Source organism: Scyliorhinus torazame, chromosome 18 (assembly GCF_047496885.1).
Source record: "Scyliorhinus torazame isolate Kashiwa2021f chromosome 18, sScyTor2.1, whole genome shotgun sequence".
Lineage (NCBI taxonomy): Eukaryota > Metazoa > Chordata > Chondrichthyes > Carcharhiniformes > Scyliorhinidae > Scyliorhinus > Scyliorhinus torazame.
Genome location: NC_092724.1, coordinates 65973131 through 65992410, shown reverse-complemented (window position 1 = coordinate 65992410; position 19280 = coordinate 65973131). Strand labels below are relative to the sequence as shown.

The following is a 19280-nucleotide window of genomic DNA, read 5'->3' as shown; positions in this document are numbered from 1 at the left end:
AGGCCTAAAATCTCGTCCTCGTTGTCGGAGACCTTTTGTCGGACCTCGCGGATCGCCACCCCCTGGGCCGTCTGGGTCTCCAGCAGCTTGTCTATAGAGGCCTTCATCGGCTCCAGCAGGTCCGCTTTGAGCTCCCTGAAGCAGCGCTGGATAACCTCCTGCTGCTCCTGCGCCCACTGCATCCACGCCGCCTGGTCCCCGCCCGCCGCCATTTTGCTCTTCTTCCCTCGCACCTCCTTTGGGTTCACCACCACTTTTTTAGTCGCCCCGCTCCTGGTCCAAGCCATACACTGTCGGGGAACTATTGCAATTTCGTTCCCACATCGGGAAACGTCGGAAAAGTCCCGTTGGGGCCCTGAAAAGAGCCCAAAAGTCAGTTTCTAGCGGGAGCTGCCGAATGTGCGACTTAGCTCCGCCCTTTCCAGGAGGTGGGTGAGAGGTTTAGTTCTTCATGGGTAGGGTCAAAATGTGGGAGGTGCATTTGCCTCCCAATCTCTTTTAGGCATATCTTTTCTCCTCTTTTCTAAAGAGTAAACCTCCTGATGGTGATGATGGTATCGCCGTGGGGTCAGCCTTACGGGTTTTCACATGTGCTGAGGGGGGATGGGATCCCTTTATCCCCATTATTGTTCGCAGTAACTATAGAGCCTTCGGTAGAGGCTATCAGACAGGATCCTTCCGTTTGGCAGCACAGTGGCACAAGTGATTCCCCCAGGCTCCAGCTGCTCATTGGCCAACACACCCATCCTTGTGACTATTGGCCACTAATTGGAAAGCAAAAAGATTCATTACACAATTGTGACTGTCAGCCAAACTGCCTCCACCCCCCCCCCCAACCCCCCCAACCCCTTCCTTTGCTTTGTCACCCAATTCCTTTCCTTTTGTTTGCTTGTTGATCTTCCCGTACGTTTGGAGGTAACTGTGAGTGGTGAATGCTGTCCACACCCGTTGGTGGCCACCAGTGCCTGCAGGCTGTGTGTGTGTTTATTCTCACCTGTTCTGTTGCCGGGGTCTGGCGTGAGGGTCGGGTCGGGGTGGACTGACCTGATGTCGGTGATGGGTTGGTCTGACCCGACCGCGGGGTGTGAGAGGAGTGTTTTTGTCGAGTGCTGCTAAACCTTATTATATTGTTGCCTGTCCAATGTCCTTGGCCAAGGTCAAGGGTTTGTTTGTTTGTTGCCGACTGCTCTGAAAGGGAGGCTGTGTGATGTCTTTTCACTGACGTTGGTACAGATGCGAGGGTATCCGATCTCCCCAGCGCACCCTGCACCGTGTGACCCTTTTGCTGGGAACTGCAAGGGAGGGGAAAGAACATGGCTGAATGGCCCGAATGGACACCTTGATGAGGATATTGCAGGCATGTTGCTGCGGCCTGCTGCTGACCTTGTGTTCTTGCTGCCTGTTTACTGTTCAGTAAGAAGTCTTACAAAACCAGGTTAACGTACAACAGGTTTATTTGGAATCAATAGCTTTCGGAGCACAGGTGAGTCACCTGACTGCCCTCCCCAGTCAAACACCGGCATCTCCACATCATGTTTACTGTTCAACACCATTGAACACTGTTCGACTGCTTTGACAAAGGGTCATCTGTACTCGAAACGTTAGCTCTTTTCTTTCCCTACAGATGCTGCCAGACCTGCTGAGATTTTCCAGCATTTTCTCTTTGATTGTTGTTCAATACCTATGTGGCTTTCATTATGTAACTGCACTGCTGTGGTTCAGTGCTTTAGTTTGCCTTGTCCATTTGTAACATTTACTTTTAAATAAACAAAATATTCCCCCAAATTGTTCGATATTTTTTACATCAATATCTTTAAGAAAAATGTTCAAAGAAAATCGCAAAGTAACAAAAATGTCGCAATGATTTTTCTCCAGGGTCGCACAGCGCATTGTCCTGGAGATTGATCCTGAATTCCTGGAGATTCCAGGCCAATCCTTGAGGGTTGGGAATCCTACCCTGTACTACAGGGAGATGGCAGTATATAATTACCCATATCTTACTTTCAAATCCAGGTTAACTCTCTATCCTGGAACAGACTTGAGTGTGCAAGTTTGTGAAAGTGTCAATTGCAGCAGGAATGGAGACAAGCGGACAGGACGTTTTTTTCTCCCATAAGTCCCGAGAGACGTGCTGTTAGATGAATAGGACATTCTGAATCATCCCTCTGTGTACCCGAACAGGCGCCGGTATGTGGTGTCATGGGGATTTTCACAGTAACTTCATTGCAGTGTTAATTGCAGTAAGCCTAATTGTGACACTAATAAAGATTATTATTATTGTAAAGTTTACTGTTTAATAAACAAAATATTCCTTGAAATATTTCAATATTTTTGGTATCAATATCTTTTGCAAGGGAAATGTTCCAAGAAAATGGCATCAAAAAAACAATATCCCAATGATTTTCCTACAGGGTCCTACACAGCGCATTGTCCTGGAGATTGATCCTGAATTCCTGGAGATTCCAGGCCAATCCTGGAAGGTTGGGAATCCTACCCTGTACCACAGGGAGATAGATGGTGATGGCAGTATATAATTACCGATATCTTACTTTCAAATCCAGGTAAACTTTCTCTCCTGGAACAGACTTGAGTGTGCAAGTTTGTGAAAGTGTCATTTGGAGCAGGAATGGAGACAGGCTGACAGTTAGAGCTCATTAAAGATGCTGAATACATTCCCGAGTAACCCGTGGGAATGGGATTGGAGGCGGTTTCCCGGCTATAAAACGGGCTGATGTTTGGGGAAGTCATTATCCTGATTCAGTAACCAGGATGGGACGTTGGTTGGGTTATTGTTCGCTCTGCCTCCTGGCCGGCTCGTTACTCTCAGCCCAGCCGCCACTCCTCGGGAATGATGTTTGTGTCCCAGAGCCAGGCTGGAGATTTGAGTGCGGTCACTCCGGGGTCAGCAGTACCGAGTGCAGCCGACAGGGTTGCTGCTTTGATCCGCAGAGCTCCAGTCACCATCCCTGTTTCTACAATCTGAGAAAAAGCCCAGGTAACAAACTCTCTCCCCACTCTAGGGGGCAGACTAGTGTTGAGAAAATCCAATTTGGCAAATCAGGAACTAATCCCGGGATTTGTTGCTGTCTCACTGTAATGGAGAATAGGAAAGGGGGGAATACCTCCGCTGGAGTGTGTGAACTAGCTGGGTTGTGGGGATGGGTTTAACCTTCCCAACACCAGTAATTCCGCTATCATATTGCAGGCGGCTGAGGCTGTGTTACCGGTGTTAGAGAATCTCGGGTCCAGATGAGCAAATTGAGTTAATTTTGGGATTTTGTTTTTCAAGTTCTAAGTGATTGATCCCTAATTGAGAGAAATCCTAATGGGACAGTTCAGTCAAACCTGAGATTTTTAGTTTGCTCAGTGGTGCTATTTGAGTTTTCTGTGAGACTCCGGAACACATCTGCAAGAAGATCAATGGTGCAAAAATGGGAGTGAGGACTGAATAGAATGTAAGGATGGGGAGGGATTTCTGAACTGTTCAGGGGACCTTTCTTGACCAGAATGTTCTTAGCCCAACTAGACAGGAGGCCTTGCTGGGAAATGTGGGTCAATTAGGCCAGGTGTCTAAAGGGGTGTTTTGGGGACAAGGTGGTAGTGGGTGCCTGAAACTCGCTACCGGAGGAGGTAGTGGAAGCAGGGACTATAGGGACATTTAAGGGGCATCTTGACAAATATATGAATAGGATGGGAATAGAAGGATACGGACCCAGGAAGTGTAGAAGATTGTAGTTTAGTCGGGCAGTATGGTCGGCACGGGCTTGGAGGGCCGAAGGGCCTGTTCCTGTGCTGTACATTTCTTTGTTCTTTGTTCTTTGACATGTGTTAAGTGGGCGATAATGATTTTGAAATCCTACATAAAATCTTTTTGGTTGGAGTTGAGGAGAGCTGATGATTTTTAAAAAGCAAATGTGCTTGCCTGTTATGCCGGTAGGTGAAAGGCATGTGGTGGATGCTGTTGTGGTGGATAATGGGAATCATTGATGGGGATTTCAGGTGTACATGATTGATGGTCCCTGATAAGGTGGAGAAGAGCAAACTTGTCCCACTAGCTGGCAAGGACTGGGAACACAGATTAAGATCTGGAGCAAGGGATTGTGTTTTTTGTGCAGTAAGTGGTTGTAATCAGAATCCCTACAGTGCAGAAGGAGGCCATTTGGCCCATTGAGTCTGCACTGACCCTCTGAAAGTGCACCCTACCTAAGCCCATGTTCCCTTATCCCCATTATCCTGCCCTTATCCCCATTACCTTGCCTATCTTTTTGGATCTGCATAAGCTGCACAGCACCTGCAGTGCCACCTGAGGCTGGAACTGAACCCATGTACCTAGTGATGTGAGGCACCAGTGCTACCTTGCACCATGTTGTTGGAATGTCTTTGGCAAAGACCACTACCAGATCATCTTTCTCAATTTGCATGTTGTAGTTCTCAGCTGTGACCAGTATCTGGGAGGTGAAATGACCAGTCCCTTGCTGATATTTTCCATGCAGTGTCATCAAATGGTGACATGTCAGAAGTAATAACTAGCTGTTTGGCAGGACTGTAATCCTAGAATTTAGTGCAGTTGGAGGCCATTCAGCCCAGTCTGCACTGGCCCTTGGAAAGAGCCCCCTACTTGAGCCCACCGCTCCACTCTATCCCTGTAACTCCGGAACCCCTTCGGACACTAAGGGCAATTTAGCATGGCCAATCCACCTAACCTACAAGTCTTTGGACATGGGAGGAAACCGGAGGAAACTCGCGCAGACCCGAGTAGACCATGTGGACTCTACACAGTGGCCTGTGGACCGACAGTGCTAACCACTGCTACCATGCCACTCCATCCTGAGCAAGTAAATTGTTTTTCCACCGTGTGAATGCTTTTTCCACATGTTCCTTTTTTCTACATGTTCCATGTCTGAAGAGCTCAGGCAGCATGGTGGCACAGTGGTTTGCACTGTTGACTCGTGGTGCTGAGGTCCCAGGTTCGATCCCAGACCTGGGTCATTCCTGTGTGGTTTGCACATTCACCCCTTTGTGGGTTTCACCCCACAACCCAAAGATGTGCAGGGTAGGTGAATTGGCTACGTTAAATTGTCCCTTAATTGGAAAAATGAATTGGGTGATCTAAATTTATACAAGTTCTGACAAGGTGTGTGAGATCTGGAGCACTCTGTCCACAAGGGAGGTGGAAGTGGCAAATATTAACAATAATGACTATGATCTGAGCACATGGCTTGTGGTGGTGGTATTGGCCTATGGTACATCACCGCACTATAGGTCATTCAGGTTACTGCATTGGAATGGATGGTTTCAGAATCTAAATGGAAGGGTTTGAGCTCTTCCAGTTCAATAATTGGCATTGTAAATCCTCCTGCCTGTCTTTGGGGTGGAGTGTTTCGTTCTCCACTCCATTGACTGACTTTCCTGTGGTTTGTCAAAAATGCATCCTTGCTCCATCAATTGAAGAGCTTTTTGTATCTTTTTGAACCGAGACCCCTAACCACCAATAGGAGCAGTGAAAATGATTTTCTCTCTTTGTAGTGTGCACAGCTGATGGTCAGTTCCTCATCGTGATCTCCAGGAACCTGACCCGTCCTGCCCTCAACCTGTCATCTCTGTATGTGAAGGATGGACAAGAGGCTGAGTGCAAGCCTAAACTAACCACTGCCCAATTTGTGACTTTCCACTTTCCAATTACCTCTTGTGGCTCCAGCAAGCGGGTGAGTATTGAAGGGTCAAAGCATTTTCCAAGTGAAGGAGTCGGCTTCTTATTAAAACAGCCTCCTCATTGCAGGAGGAAGATGGATCCTTGATATATGAAACAGATGTCTTGGGGAAGAGGATGATTCAGACTGGGAAGCTGGGATCCCTGACCCGGGACAGCACCTTCAGGTAGGGGGATAGTGGGAGATGTTGATATTGGCAGGGGACGTGTTACTGAATGAAGCTCCACCTACTTCTGTCTCTCTGCAGCCTTCATGTCCAGTGCAAGTACACAGGAAGTCAAGAGACTGGCTTACAGATCAATGTCACCGTTTACACTGTTTCTCCTCCACCTCCTGCTTCTGAAGATGGGATTCTGGAACTGGAATTGCGAATAGCAAAAGGTAGAGCTGGCCTGGGTAATGGTTTATGGAAGCAGTGGGGATGTATCCATACAGGGAGTGACTGGCTCTTGTGTCTGACCCTCAGATGGTGACTACAGATCCTGGTATGTGGATAGTGACTATCCCATTCAGAGAATCCTTCAGGAACCAGTGTTTGTGGAGGTTCGTGTCCTGGATCGTAATGACCCAATGATTGTCCTGAGGCTGCATGACTGCTGGGCAACTCCTGTTCCTGCCCCTGACCATGAGGTGCAATGGAGTCTATTGGTGGATGGGTGAGTATGAATGGGAAGGCTAACAGATTTTAGACAATCCCAGGAACAATATGATTAAGTAGCCAGAAACTCACCAGGATTAAACTCTGGACATATTGGGGTTTTCGGCAACTGAATCCAGTCTTTCAGGTCACTAGCCTGTTTATTTTGACCATCTACTCCCTTCAGGAACCAATACAACAGCCAGCAATATTTGGAAACACGTGGTCCATGATCACCCATGGCTACATTCTTCAGGAATGATAACTTTCTCAATTTCAACCTTGTGTAATTCTGTGTTTGCGCAAGATGTCAGTTAAGTTGATTGGCCATGCTAGTGCCAAAGTTCGGTGGTTGATGTGGGGTTGAAGTGCAGCACAGGAACAGGCCTTCAGGTCTCATGAGGTGATCATAATGCACATCTAAATTCAAATCTTCTGCACTTCTGTGGTCCATTCTGTTCTCATTCATGTATTCAAAGATGCCCTTTCAAAGTAGCTTAATGGCCTCCTGCACTCAGGATTCAGTGTAGCTAAATGTTGTTAAATCTAGTATCTGTGATATGTGCTAGTTTCATAGAATTCAAACATTTGTCTCCAATTTGCATAGGAACTTGGGGAATTAGGAGCAGTTGTAGGCAATTCAGCCCTTTGATAGATCATGGCAGATATCTTCCTGTTTTCAAATCAATTTATCTACTTGTTCCCCTTTTCCCTTTATCCTGTATTTAACATCATAAATATATAACTCCTTCTTGAAGCTATTTAAGACTCTGATTCTACACACTGAGGCAGCAAGTTTCACATTCACCACCCTCTTGAGAAGTAGTTCCTCTTCGTCTCAGTTTGTCATTAACTTTCTTGACCTTCAGTATTATTCCACATGGATTGGGGCCAGACTAGAACAATGGAATGTTTGTGAAATATTTAATTGAAAAGGGCTCAACTCACTTTGTTGGTAACAGGTGTCCCTATGAGGGTGATGATTATCTGACTCTTCTACACCCAGTGGGTGTGTTTTCTGGCCTGGAGTTCCCAACACATCACAAGCGGTTTGAAGTGAAGACGTTTGTTTTCTTGGATGGAAAGTTTGAGCAACCTCTCTCTAGAAAGGTAACAAAGACACTTTATAAAAAAAAAAAAACAACAACATTTTATTGAGGTATTTATGATTTTATATCGGTAACAGAAGAAACGATGTACATACAATTATAAACATAGTGCAAAATCCGTCTTCCTCTCTCTGGTCCCATCTTTTCTAGTCTCCTATTCGACACAACTGCTCCCACAGCCCCTGCCCACCCTTCTGCTGACTATTAATTTTCCCTAAACCAGTCTGCAAACTGCTGCTGCCTCTGGGCGAATCCTAACATTGACCCCCTCAGGGTGAACTTGATCTTCTCCAGATCCAGTTCGCCAGGTCTCTGACTTCGGGGGCTCATCTGGGCCACTGTCAGCTCGGTGAACGACCAAGTTGTATCCGGCTGAGCCTGGCACATGTTGTGGATGCATTGACTCTACTTAGTGCATCTGCCCAGAGACCATCCTCTATCTCCTCCTAACTGCTCTTCCCATTTGTGTTTCAGCTCCTTGGTCTGCGTTTCCTCTGACCCCATAAATTTCTTATAAATATCCGAAACCCTCCCTTCTCCCACCCACACTCTGGAAACTACCCTATCCTTTATCCCCCTTGGTGGTAGGAGCGGGAAAGTTGACACCTGCCTGCATACAAAATCCTATGCCTGTAGGCGCCTAAATTAATTCCCTCTCGTCAGTTCAAATTTCACCTACAGAGCCTTCTATAAACATATCTCCCATCCTCTCGATCCCTGCTCTCTGCCACCCCTGGAACCCTCCGTCTAACCTCCCCGGGGCAAACCGGTGATTACTGCACATTGGGGACCAGACTGATGCTCCCACATGTCTTGCACAGACTCTGTGCCGCAACCACCACAGGGCTGGTGGAGTAGTGTGCTGGCGGGAATGGTAGAGGTGCTGTTACCAATGCCCCGAAACTAGTGCCCTTACAAGATGCCACTTCTACTCTATTTCTCCCTCTATCGCCTCTCCTGCCCCCATGCCTGGATCACAAACATCTCTTTCCTTCCCCATGTTCAATTTGTAGCCCAGAAACCCCATAATTTCTTTCATCCCTTCCAATGGGTCCGACGCACATAATAAGAGCCGATTGTCCACAGAGGAAGACTTTTCTGTTCCATTTCTCTTTCTTCCCCCCCCCCCCCCCCCCCGCTAGTCCCTTCCAGCCCTTTGAAGCTTTCAACGCAATTGCCAGCAGTTCTATGGCCAGTGTGAACAACAGCAGGGAGAGGGGGCATCCTTGCCTTGTCTCCCGGTGCAGCCTAAAATAGCCCGATGCCAGCCTGTTCGTCCAAACACTTGCCACAGCAACCTGACCCAGTCAATGAAACCCTGTCCAAATCCAAACTGCCCCAGTGCCTCCCACGGATAATCCCATTCCACCCAGTCAAATACCTTCTCTGCATCCATTGCAACCACTACCGCTACGTCCCTACCTTCTGGGAGCATCATAACATTCTTGCGTTGGCTGCCAACTGCCTTCCCTTAACAAATCCCATCTGATCCTCCCCAATCACATCCAGAACACAGTCCTCAATCCTTGAGGACAAGATCTTGGCCAACAGTTTGGCATCTACATTTAGTAGGGAGATCTGTCTGTAGGACCCGCATAACTCCAGGTCCTTATCCCATTTCAGGAACAGTGAGATAATGGCCTGTGACATCATTGTGGGAAGCACCCCTCTCTCCCTTGCCTGATTAAATGTCCTCCTCAGCAGTGGCCCCAGCATCCCAGAACTTTTTGTAAAACTCCATGGGGTACCCATCCGGTCCCGGGGCTTTACCCGACTGCATGGCCTTCAGCCCATCTGCTATCTCTCCCATCCCAATCGGGGCCCCCAGCCCTTCTACCAAGTCTTCATCAACCTTCGGGTACTTAAGCCCCCCTCAGAATTGCCTCACCCCCCTCTGGCCCAGCTGGGGGTTCTGACTCGTACAGCCTGCTGTAGAATTCCTCAACCGCCTTATTGACCCCAGCTGAATCTCCAACCAGGTTCCCATCCCTGTCCCTTACTTTCCCAATCTCCCTGGCTGCCTCCTGCTGCACAAGCATTCTGCTGGCCTTCTCTCCATTTTCATAAATTGCCCTCCTCTCCTCATTCAGCTGCTCTACTGTCTTCCCTGTAGTTAACAAGCCAAACTCCACCTATAGCCTCTGTCGTTCCCTTAGAAGCCCTGCCTCTGGGGTCTCTGCATACCTCCTGTCGACCTGTAGTATTTCCTTATCAGTCGGTCCGTCACTGCTCTGTCTGTCCCGTGTTGTTGACTTTCTGATAGTTCTGGATACGTTTCGTCACTTGCCCAAACCTCCTCATCAGCTAAAAGTCCCACATCCAGCCAGTGTGGGGCATGATCTGAGGTGGTGATCGCTGAGTACTCCTGTCCACTACCCTGTCAGTGAAGCTGTATTCAGGATTAAAAAAAAAAAGTAAATCCGGGAGTACACTTTATGCACATGCGAGTAGAAGGAAAACTCCTTCACTCTTGGCTGCCCAAATCTCAATGAGTCTTGCCCCCCCCCCCTGCTAAATCGGTCTAGCCCTGGGTTAATGACTGTGTTGAAGTCTTTCCTCCTCCTGCCCCCAATAACCAGCTTGTGCGAGTCTGGGATGTTCCTCTACATGCTCCTTATGAACTCCACATTATCCCAATTTGGCGCGTCCATGTTCATGAGTACCACCGGCAGCCCCTCCAGCTTTCCACTGACCATAATGTACCAACTCCCCCGTGTCTGCAACTATTCTTCCAGCTTCAAATGACCCTCTTATTGATCAGAATCGCGACCCCGAGTGGGCAAACTTGTCCCTTCCTTAGTCTGACCTGGTGTTACTCTAAGGTGTGTTTCCTGCAACATTGCCACATCTGCCTTCAGTACCCTCAAATGTGTGAACATGCGTGCCCTCTCGACCAGCCCATTTAGCGCTCTTACATTCGTGCTCAGCCTGGTTGGGGGACTTCTTGCGCCCCCCCCCTTTTTCCACCAATCAGCCATCACCTTTCTTGGGCCAGTCTCCAGCCTGCACCCCATGCATCTGCAGACCCCCCCCCCCCCCAATTGTCCCACAGCACAAGTCCCACCTGTCAGCAGAACATTTACTCCCCCACTGTGCTTCTGTGAGCTAGCCTGCCCAGCTAGCTTGGTGGCCCCTGCCCATGGTGCCAGACATTTTCCCACTTATTGTTCCCTCTCCTCCACTCAGACACACATTTGCAAACCTAAACAATCGCAACCAAATTGCCTGGAATCTCGCCACCATTGTGCTCAGTGCAGGGGTTGGTCTCAACATTCCCAACTCCACTACAGCTTGGTGCTCAGTCTGCCCACTTTCTGGATCACCTGATCTTGAGCATCCAGTCTCTTAATCGGATCCGAGCAGCCCTGTTGCTGCTTGGCGAAGCCCTACTGCACCAACTGCTCTGTTGACCGCTGGGTCAGCAAGCCAGAACTCTAGTCCTCTGCCATGATTTCTCCCAGCCTCAGCCCGAGCCTTTGTCTATTTCTTCCTTTGCACTGATGTAGGATTCCTCGTCACAAATTGTACCAAGATCAATTTTCCACTTCTGAGCCAACACACAATCTCAGGGAAAAAAGATCCCAAGTTCCGACCCAAGCGGGAACCATCAATGTGTGACCTTGTCCTTCATAGCTGCCACTGGAAGTCAACAAAGACTTTTATTTATAAAATTCAAATATTTATTTACTTTTAAACCGTTTCGTTCATCATGACCTTTTCCGTTTCAGGTTTACCTGCACTGCAGTGCTGAAGTCTGTTCACCCTCTAGTCAGGATGACTGTTCACCCAAATGTGGCCAAAGTGAGTTATTTTAATCTTGTGAAAGGGATATCTGGTTACCTTTTTATCTCCCTCTGAAGAAGCCTTTCTATAGGCCTGCCTTTCTCCCTCTTGATGAATTTTATTCCCTGCATGTCGAGATGTTTTGTATTTGAGTATCATCAATGCATAAACATTAAAAGGAGAAGCTGAAGTGATTTGTTCATAGCTCAGCTATTAGACCTGTATCTGCTGCTCTCCTCACTTGATCACGTGCTGCTTGCTAGTTCGCCTTTTTGGGCGAATAGTCTGAATTGGATCAAAACTGTCGTCCTCTCTTCCCAATAGAGAGACAACGCAGGAGTTCCATCTACGAGGGAACATTAGTGAGTGCTCCTGGTCCCATTTTCCTGGAAGATGAGAGTCACCAATCAAAGAAACTGCATGAAGCAAATGGTAAGTAGACTTTTCAATAGGTCACCTGTCAACCCTTCTCAAATATCATGTCTCAAATATCATGTCTTCTAATTGCCCACTAGGTGCTGCTGAATCTCCTTCTTGGGCTCTGCAAGGAGTATCCATTGGCTTAATGATGCTGTCCCTGTCCCTGCTGGTGGTGACTGCAGTGTTCATGAAGAGACCAAGACCTGCTGCTTCTCAATGTAGTGAAATTGGACTGTAGACAAAAAATAAACCAACCTGAGATGAACTTGCCTTGTGTTTTGCTGTGACCATGAAATAGCAAAGTTCAGCTAAATGAGTAGAATTGAATAAACAACGTCAGTATCAGACATATCAACTAATCTACCTTGATTGATTTTTTTCAGATTTCCTTAAATTTATTCCAACTTATTCAAAGCCAGATATACAGACTGTATTTGAGGCTGTCTTCCTCTTTGCTGCAGCAATGGTCCTTCAGTTTGAATGGGGCACATTCTCTGAACAATGAATCGGAGATGCTGTGGTTGCTTCTACTTTGCATCCTGATTTTTCATAGATGTAGGATGGTTTCAATTAGTACCACTTCTACCCTGCAGTCGCTAGTGACAAAAACATGTCAGCGTTGCACAGGTCAAAGAGACACAGCCTGAGTGAGACACATCCAGAGTGGGAATTTGGAACTTGGTAATTTGGTGCAGTGAGGTAATCAGGAAAGGTAAGTGGTAAGTCTAATTATGCTGTTTTTCAGTCAAAAGTGCAGTGTGTAGATTAGTGTCTGATTGGCTAAAGCTGCGCCCCTAATTTGTGAGGTTGTTATCTGGCTGTCACCTGAGGCCTGTTTAGGGGCACAAAGGTACACATTGTATTCTTCTCTTTGAAGTTTAAGTAGTGGGAGTCATCCTGGTCAGCTAAAGTCTGTATAAAAGACAGCGCACTCAGTAAACGTTGCGCAGGTCAAAGACTCATCCAGAGTGGGAATTTGGAACTTGGTAATTTGGTGCTGTGAGGTAATTCGGTGCAGAGTGGGAGAAGGTGTTTTGTCCCTACTGTTTTGTTCTCCCTTTCTTCTGGCCTGTAACTTTTTTAATCAGCAGGGAGAGAACCTGCGAGCATCTGAGACCCTCCGAAGGTAAGTGATTTTTACTCCTTTCCTTTTCAAATTGTGTGGGGGACATCTCAGAAAAGCTGTGACCTGATTGGCTTGTTGGGAATCTACACTAAATTAAACTAATTAAACATAATTACTTAATTATAACTTAGAGGGGTATCTAACTAAGCCAGAGATCGGAGAGTACTGTATTTAGCTTTCACATTTATAGTAGACATCTAGTGCTAGGAAACACTTTCTTTTTATATTAAAAAAAAAACGTTTATTAAGAATTTTCAACCATATAAAACAAACCCCCCCCCCCCCGTAACACAAAGGTCGCATAGCAAGACATGAACATGGCAAGTCAATATGATACAGAGCTTTGTACATTGGATTCCTCCCGTACATATCAGTTTCCCGGATCGTTCATGTATTTTCTTGCTCAAATGGCCCCCCCCCCCCCCCCCCCCCAGGTTGCTGCTGTCCAACCTTCCTCTAACGTGCCGCGAGATAGTCTAGGAACGGTTGCCACTGCCTGTAGAATCCCTGCGCAGACCCCCTCCAGGCAAACTTTATCCTTTCCAACTTGGTAAACTCAGCCATATCATTTATCCAGGCCTCCATGCTGGGGGGCTTCACCTCTTTCCACATTAACAAGATCCTTCGCCGGGCTACTAGGGACGCAAAGGCCAGAATGCCGGCCTCTTTCGCCTCCTGCACTCCCGGCTCGTCCACTACTCCAATAGTGCTATCCTCCAGCTTGGCTTGACCAGGACTTTCACCACCTTAGATGCTGTTCCTGCAACTCCCCTCCAGTACCGGGCATGACCAAAACGTATGGACATGGTTCGCCGGACTTCCTGAGCACCTCCCACATCTGTCCTCCACCCCGAAGAACCTACTCAGCCTCGCCCCCGTCATATGCGCTCTGTGAACTACCTTAAACTGTATCAGGCTAAGCCTGGCACATGAGGAGGAATTAATCCTACTTGGGGCATCAGCCCAAAGCCCCTCCTCAATCTCCTCTCCTCCTCTTTTCCCCCCACCCCCCACTCCTCTTCCCATTTACCTTTTAGCTCCTCTACCAAAGCCTCCCCCTATTCTTTAATCTCCTGGTATATCGCTGACACCTTGCCCTCTCCGACCCATATGTCCGACATCACCCTGTCTTGAATGAATGAATCCCCTGTGCCGCGAGCAGTGGGAATTCCCTCACCTGCCGCCTCACAAACGCCCTCACTTGCATATACCTGAGAGCATTTCCCGGGGGTAGTCCCAATTTCTCCTCCAGCACCCCTAAGCTCGCAAACGTCCCGTCGATGAACAGGTCCCCCATTCTTCTAATCCCTGCCCGATGCCAGCTCTGAAACCCCTGTCCATTCTTCCTGGGACAAACCGATGGTTATCCCTGATCGGGGACCACACCGAGGCTCATCGCTCCCCATGTCGTCTCCACTGCCCCAGATCTTAACATTGCTGCCACTACCAGGCTCGTGGTGTACCTTGTCAGCGAGAGCGGCAGCGGTGCCGTCACCAGCACCCCCAGTCTCGTTCCTTTTGCAGGACGCCATCTCCAACCTCTTCCACGCCCCTCCCCCTCCCTCCATCACCCACTTAAGGATCATCACCACATTGGCTGCCCAGTAGTAGCCACCCAGATTTGGCAACGCCAACCCTCTATCTTAGCTCCAGGAACCCCCTCCTTGCCCTTCCCCCTCGGACCACCCCCTTCCATTTCCCCGACTCCCTTAACGCCATGGCCAAAGGTTCAATTGCTAATGCAAACTGCCGAGGGGACAGGGGGCACCCCTGCCTCGTCCCTCGGTACAGCCGGAAATACTCTGACCTCCGCTGATTCGTGACCACACTCCACCGGGGCTCTGTACAGGAGCGCTTAACCCAACTAATAAACCCTCCCGCGAACCCAAACCTCCTCAACACTTCCCAGAGATACTCCCACTCTACTCGGTCAAAGGCCTTCTCCGTGTCCATAGCTGCCACAATCTCTGCCTCTCCCTCCACCGATGGCGTCATTATCACGTTTAGGAGCCTTCGCACATTGATATTTAGCTGCCTGCCCTTTACAAACCCCGTCTGGTCCTTGTGAATCACCCCCGGGGCACAGTCCTCAATCCTCGTAGCCAACATTTTTGCCAGCAACTTAGCATCTACGTTGAGGAGCGAGATCGGTCTGTATGACCCGCATTGCAGTGGGTCTTTATCCAGCTTCAAGATCAAAGAGATCGTCGCCTCCGACATTGTCGGGGGCAGAGTTCCCCCCCCCCCCCCCCCCCCCCCCCCTTGCTTCATTGAAGGTCCTTACCAGCAATGGGGCTAACAGGTCTACATACTTCCTACAAAACTTCACTGGGAACCCATCCAGCCCTGGGGCCTTCCCTGCCTGCATGCTCCCCAGTGGGAAACATATAGTTAACAATAACTTATTTTTAAAAATAACATTAAAACATTTTTTTAAATTTTACTTATTAATTGACGCAATGTCAATTAGAGGGGTACAGTGCTCTGACTGAGATGTGGCCAGTCCAGGAGGCTTCCAGCATCCCGGATGGCTTCATCTGCAGAAAGTGCACCCAACTAGAGCTCCTCACAGACCGCATGGTTCGGTTGGAGCAGCAGTTGGGTGCACTTGGGAGCATGCAGGTGGTGGAATAGATAGTTGTATAAATGTGGTCACACCCAAGGTGCAGGCAGAGAAATGGGTGACCACCAGAAAGGGCAGGCAGTCAATGCAGGAATCCCCTGTGGTTGTCCCCCTCTTGAACAGGTATACCCCTTAGGCTATCCCCCTCTACAGTATCCAATCAGGAGAAAACGGCAGCAGCCAGAGCAATGGCACCGCGGCTGGCTCTGATGTTTAGAAGGGAGGGTCAAAGCGCAGAAGAGTAATAGTCATTGGGGACTCTATAGTCAGGGGAACAGATAGGCGCTTCTGTGGACGTGAAAGAGACTCCAGGATGGTATGTTGCCTCCCTGGTGCCAGGGTCCAGGATGTCTCTGAACGGGTAAGGGCATCTTGAAGGGAGAGGGCAAACGGGCAGAGGTCATTGTACATATTGGTACTAACGACATAGGCAGGAAGGGGCATGAGGTCCTGCAGCAGGAGTTCAGGGAGCTAGGCAGAATGTTAAAAGACAGGACTTCTGGGGTTGTAATCTCGGGATTACTCCCTGTGCCACGTGCCAGTGAGGCTAGAAATAGGAAGATCACTTAGCTAAACAGCTGGTGTAGGAGGGAGGGTTTCCATTATCTGGATCACTGGGCGCTCTTCCGGGGCAGGTGTGACCTATATAAGGACTGGTTGCATCTAAACTGGAGGCATAAATAGCCTGGCCGCGAGGTTTGCTAGTGTCACACGGGAGGGTTTAAACTAGTATGGCAGGGGGGGTGGGCACGGGAGCAATAGGTCAGAAGGTGAGAGCATTGAGGGAGAACTAGGGAATGGGGCCAATATGGCACTGTGGCAGAGCAAACCAGGTGAAGTTGCTGAACACAGTATGTCTGGTGGCCTGAAGTGCATATGTTTCAATGCAAGAAGTATTACCCGTAAGGCAGATGAATGTAGAGCTTGGATTAGTACTTGGAAATATGATGTTGTTGCCATTACGGAGACCTGGTTGAGGGAAGGGCAGGATTGGCAGCTAAACATTCCAGGATTTAGATGTTTCAGGCGGGATAGAGGGGGATGTAAAAGGGGTGGCGGAGTTGCGCTACTGATTAGGGAGAATATCACAGCTGTACTACGGGAGGACACCTCGGAGGGCAGTGAGGCTACATGTGTAGAGATCAGGAATAAGAAGGGTGCAGTCACAATGTTGGGGGATTACTATAGGCCTCCGAACAGCCAGCGGGAGATGGAGCAGATAGACAGATTTTGGAAAAGAGTAAAAACAACAGGGTTGTTGTAATGGGAGATTTCAACTTCCCCAGTATTAACTGGGACTCACTTAGTGCCAGGGACTTAGGGCAGAGTTTGTAAGGAGCATCCAGGAGGGCATCTTAAAACCATATGTAGACAGTCCAACTAGGGAAGGGGCTGTACTGGACCTGGTATTGGGGAATGAGCCTGGCCAGGTGGTAGAAGTTTTTCAGTAGGGGGAGAATTTCGGGAACAGTGACCATAATTCAGTAAGTTTTAAGTGCTGGTGGTCCTAGGGTGAATGTGCTAAATTGGGGGAAGGCTAATTATAACTATTGGGTGGGAACTGAAGAACCTAGATTGGGGGTGGATATTTGAGGGTAAATCAACATCTGACATGTGGGAGGCTTTCAAATGTCAGGTGAAAGGAATTCTAGGCCGGCATGTTCCTGTGAGGATGGATAAATACGGCAATTTTCAGGAAACTTTGATAACGAGAGATTTTTTAGGTCTCGTCAAAAACAAAGGAGGCATTTGTCAGGGCTAAGGCTGGGAACCGACTAAGCCTGTGTGGAATATAAGGAAAGTAGGAAGGAACTTAAGCAAGGAGTCTGGAGGGCTAGAAGGGGTCACAAAGTCATTGGTAAATAGGGTTAAGGAAAATCCCAAGGCTTTTTACACGTACATAAAAAGCAAGAGGGTAGCCAGGGAAAGGTTTGGTCCACTGAAGGATAGGCAAGGGAATCTGTGTGGAGCCAGAGGAAATGGGTGAGGAACTAAATGAATACTTTGCATCAGTATTCACCAAAGAGAAGGAATTGGTAGATGTTGAGTCTGGAGAAGGGTGTGTAGATAGCCTGGGTCACATTGAGATCCAAAAAGACGAGATGTTGGGCGTCTTGAAAAATATTAAGGTAGATAAGTCCCCAGGACTTGATGGGATCTACCCCCCAGAATACTGGAGGAGGCTGGAGAGGAAATTGCTGAGGCCTTGACAGAAAGCTTTGGATCCTCACTGTCTTCAGGTGATGTCCCAGAGGACTGGAGAATAGCCAATGTTGTTCCTTTGTTTAAGAAGGGTAGCAAGGATAATCCAGGGAACTACAGGCCGGTGAGCCTTGCGTCAGTAGCAGGGAAATTACTGGAGAGAATTCTTCGAGACCGGATCTACTCTCATTTGGAAGCAAATGGACGTATTAGTGAGGCAGCATGGTTTTGTGAAGGGGAGGTCGTGTCTCACTAACTTGATCGAGTTTTTTGAAGAGGTCACAAAGATGATTGATGCAGATAGGGCAGTGGATGTTGTCTATATGGACTTCAGTGAGGCCTTTGACAAGGTCCCTCATGGTAGACTAGTACAAAAGGTGAAGTCCCACGTCAGGGGTGAGCTGGCAAGGTGGATACAGAACTGGCTAGGTCATAGAAGGTGGAGAGTAGCAATGGAAGGATGCTTTTCTAATTGGAGGACTGTGACTAGTGGTGGTCCGCAGGGATCAGTGCTGGGACCTTTGCTGTTCGTAGTCTATATATGATTTGGAGGAAAATGTAACTGGTCTGATTAGTAAGTTTGCAGATGACACCAAGGTTGGCGGAATTGCAGGTAGCGAGCTGGTCAGAGGATACAGCAGGATTTGGATTGTTTGGAGACTTGGGCGGAGAGATGGCAGATGGAGTTTAATCTGGACAAATGTGAGGGAATGTATTTTGGAAGGTCTAATGCAGGTAGGGAATATACAGTGAATGGTAGAACCCTCAAGAGTATTGAAAGTCAGATCTAGGTGTACAGGTCACTGAAAGGGGCAACACAGGTGGAGAAGGTAGTCAAGAAGGCATATGGCATGCTTGCCTTCATTGTCCAGGGCATGGAGTGTAAGCATTGGCAAGTCATGTTGCAGCTGTGAACCTTAGTTAGGCCACACTATAGAGTATAGTGTTCAATTCTGGTCGTCACACTACCAGAAGGATGTCTTTAGAGACGGTGCAGAAGAGATTTAACAATGTTGCCTGGTATGGAGGGCATTAGCTATGAGGAGCGGTTGAATAAACTCGGTTTGTTCTCACTAGAACGACAAGAGGTTGAGGGGTGACCTGATAGAGGTCTACAAAATTGAGGGGCACAGACAGAGTGGATAGTCTGAGGCTTTTCCCCAGTGTAGAGGGGTCAATTGCTAGGGGCATAGGTTTAAGGTGTGAGGGGCAAGGTTTAGAGTAGATGTACGAGGCAAGTTTTTTTTTTACAGAGGGTAGTGGGTGCTTGGAACTCGCTGCCGGAGGAGATGGTGGAAGCAGGGACGATAGTGACATTTAAGGGGCATCTTGACAAATACATGAATAGGATGGGAATAGAGGGATATGGACCCAGGAAGTGTAGAAGATTGTAGTTTAGTCGGGCAGCATGGTCGGCACTGGGTTGAAGGGCCTGTTCCTGTGCTGTACTGTTCTTTGTTCTTTATGTGCATCTCAGTTGACCGGTTCCGAGAGCCCCCAGCAATTTACTGATTAAGCCATCCATTTTAGTTACTTGTGCTTAACCATGCTTGCCTCACTGATTCCTCCAGGGGAAACAAGAGGCAAGATCAAATTGTTGACTTGCATTGATGATGGGGACAAGGGTGTGGTTTGCTTGGAGTTTTGGCAGACTTTTTGCTGTCTAAAT

The 19280-nt window shown here is 48.2% G+C and overlaps 1 protein-coding gene across 1 annotated transcript; it reads left to right on the top strand.

The window, feature by feature from the left end:
* Positions 1-2769: 2769 nt before the first annotated feature.
* Positions 2770-11925, top strand: LOC140394821 (zona pellucida sperm-binding protein 4-like). Its single transcript, XM_072482002.1, has 9 exons — positions 2770-2995; positions 5527-5705; positions 5780-5877; positions 5959-6092; positions 6178-6367; positions 7311-7458; positions 11186-11258; positions 11565-11672; positions 11756-11925. Exons 1-9 carry the CDS (start codon positions 2770-2772, stop codon positions 11896-11898), a joined length of 1299 nt encoding a protein of 432 aa, XP_072338103.1. The 3' UTR covers positions 11899-11925.
* Positions 11926-19280: the final 7355 nt, after the last annotated feature.

Bases quoted from the DNA above. Each gene is read 5' to 3' on its own strand.
- LOC140394821 (XM_072482002.1), top strand. From the start codon at position 2,770: ATGGGACGTTGGTTGGGTTATTGTTCGCTCTGCCTCCTGGCCGGCTCG. The intron at 7,459-11,185 runs GTAACAAAGACA...TTTCCGTTTCAG, and splicing joins AGCAACCTCTCTCTAGAAAG to GTTTACCTGCACTGCAGTGC. The intron at 11,259-11,564 runs GTGAGTTATTTT...TCTTCCCAATAG, and splicing joins TTCACCCAAATGTGGCCAAA to AGAGACAACGCAGGAGTTCC.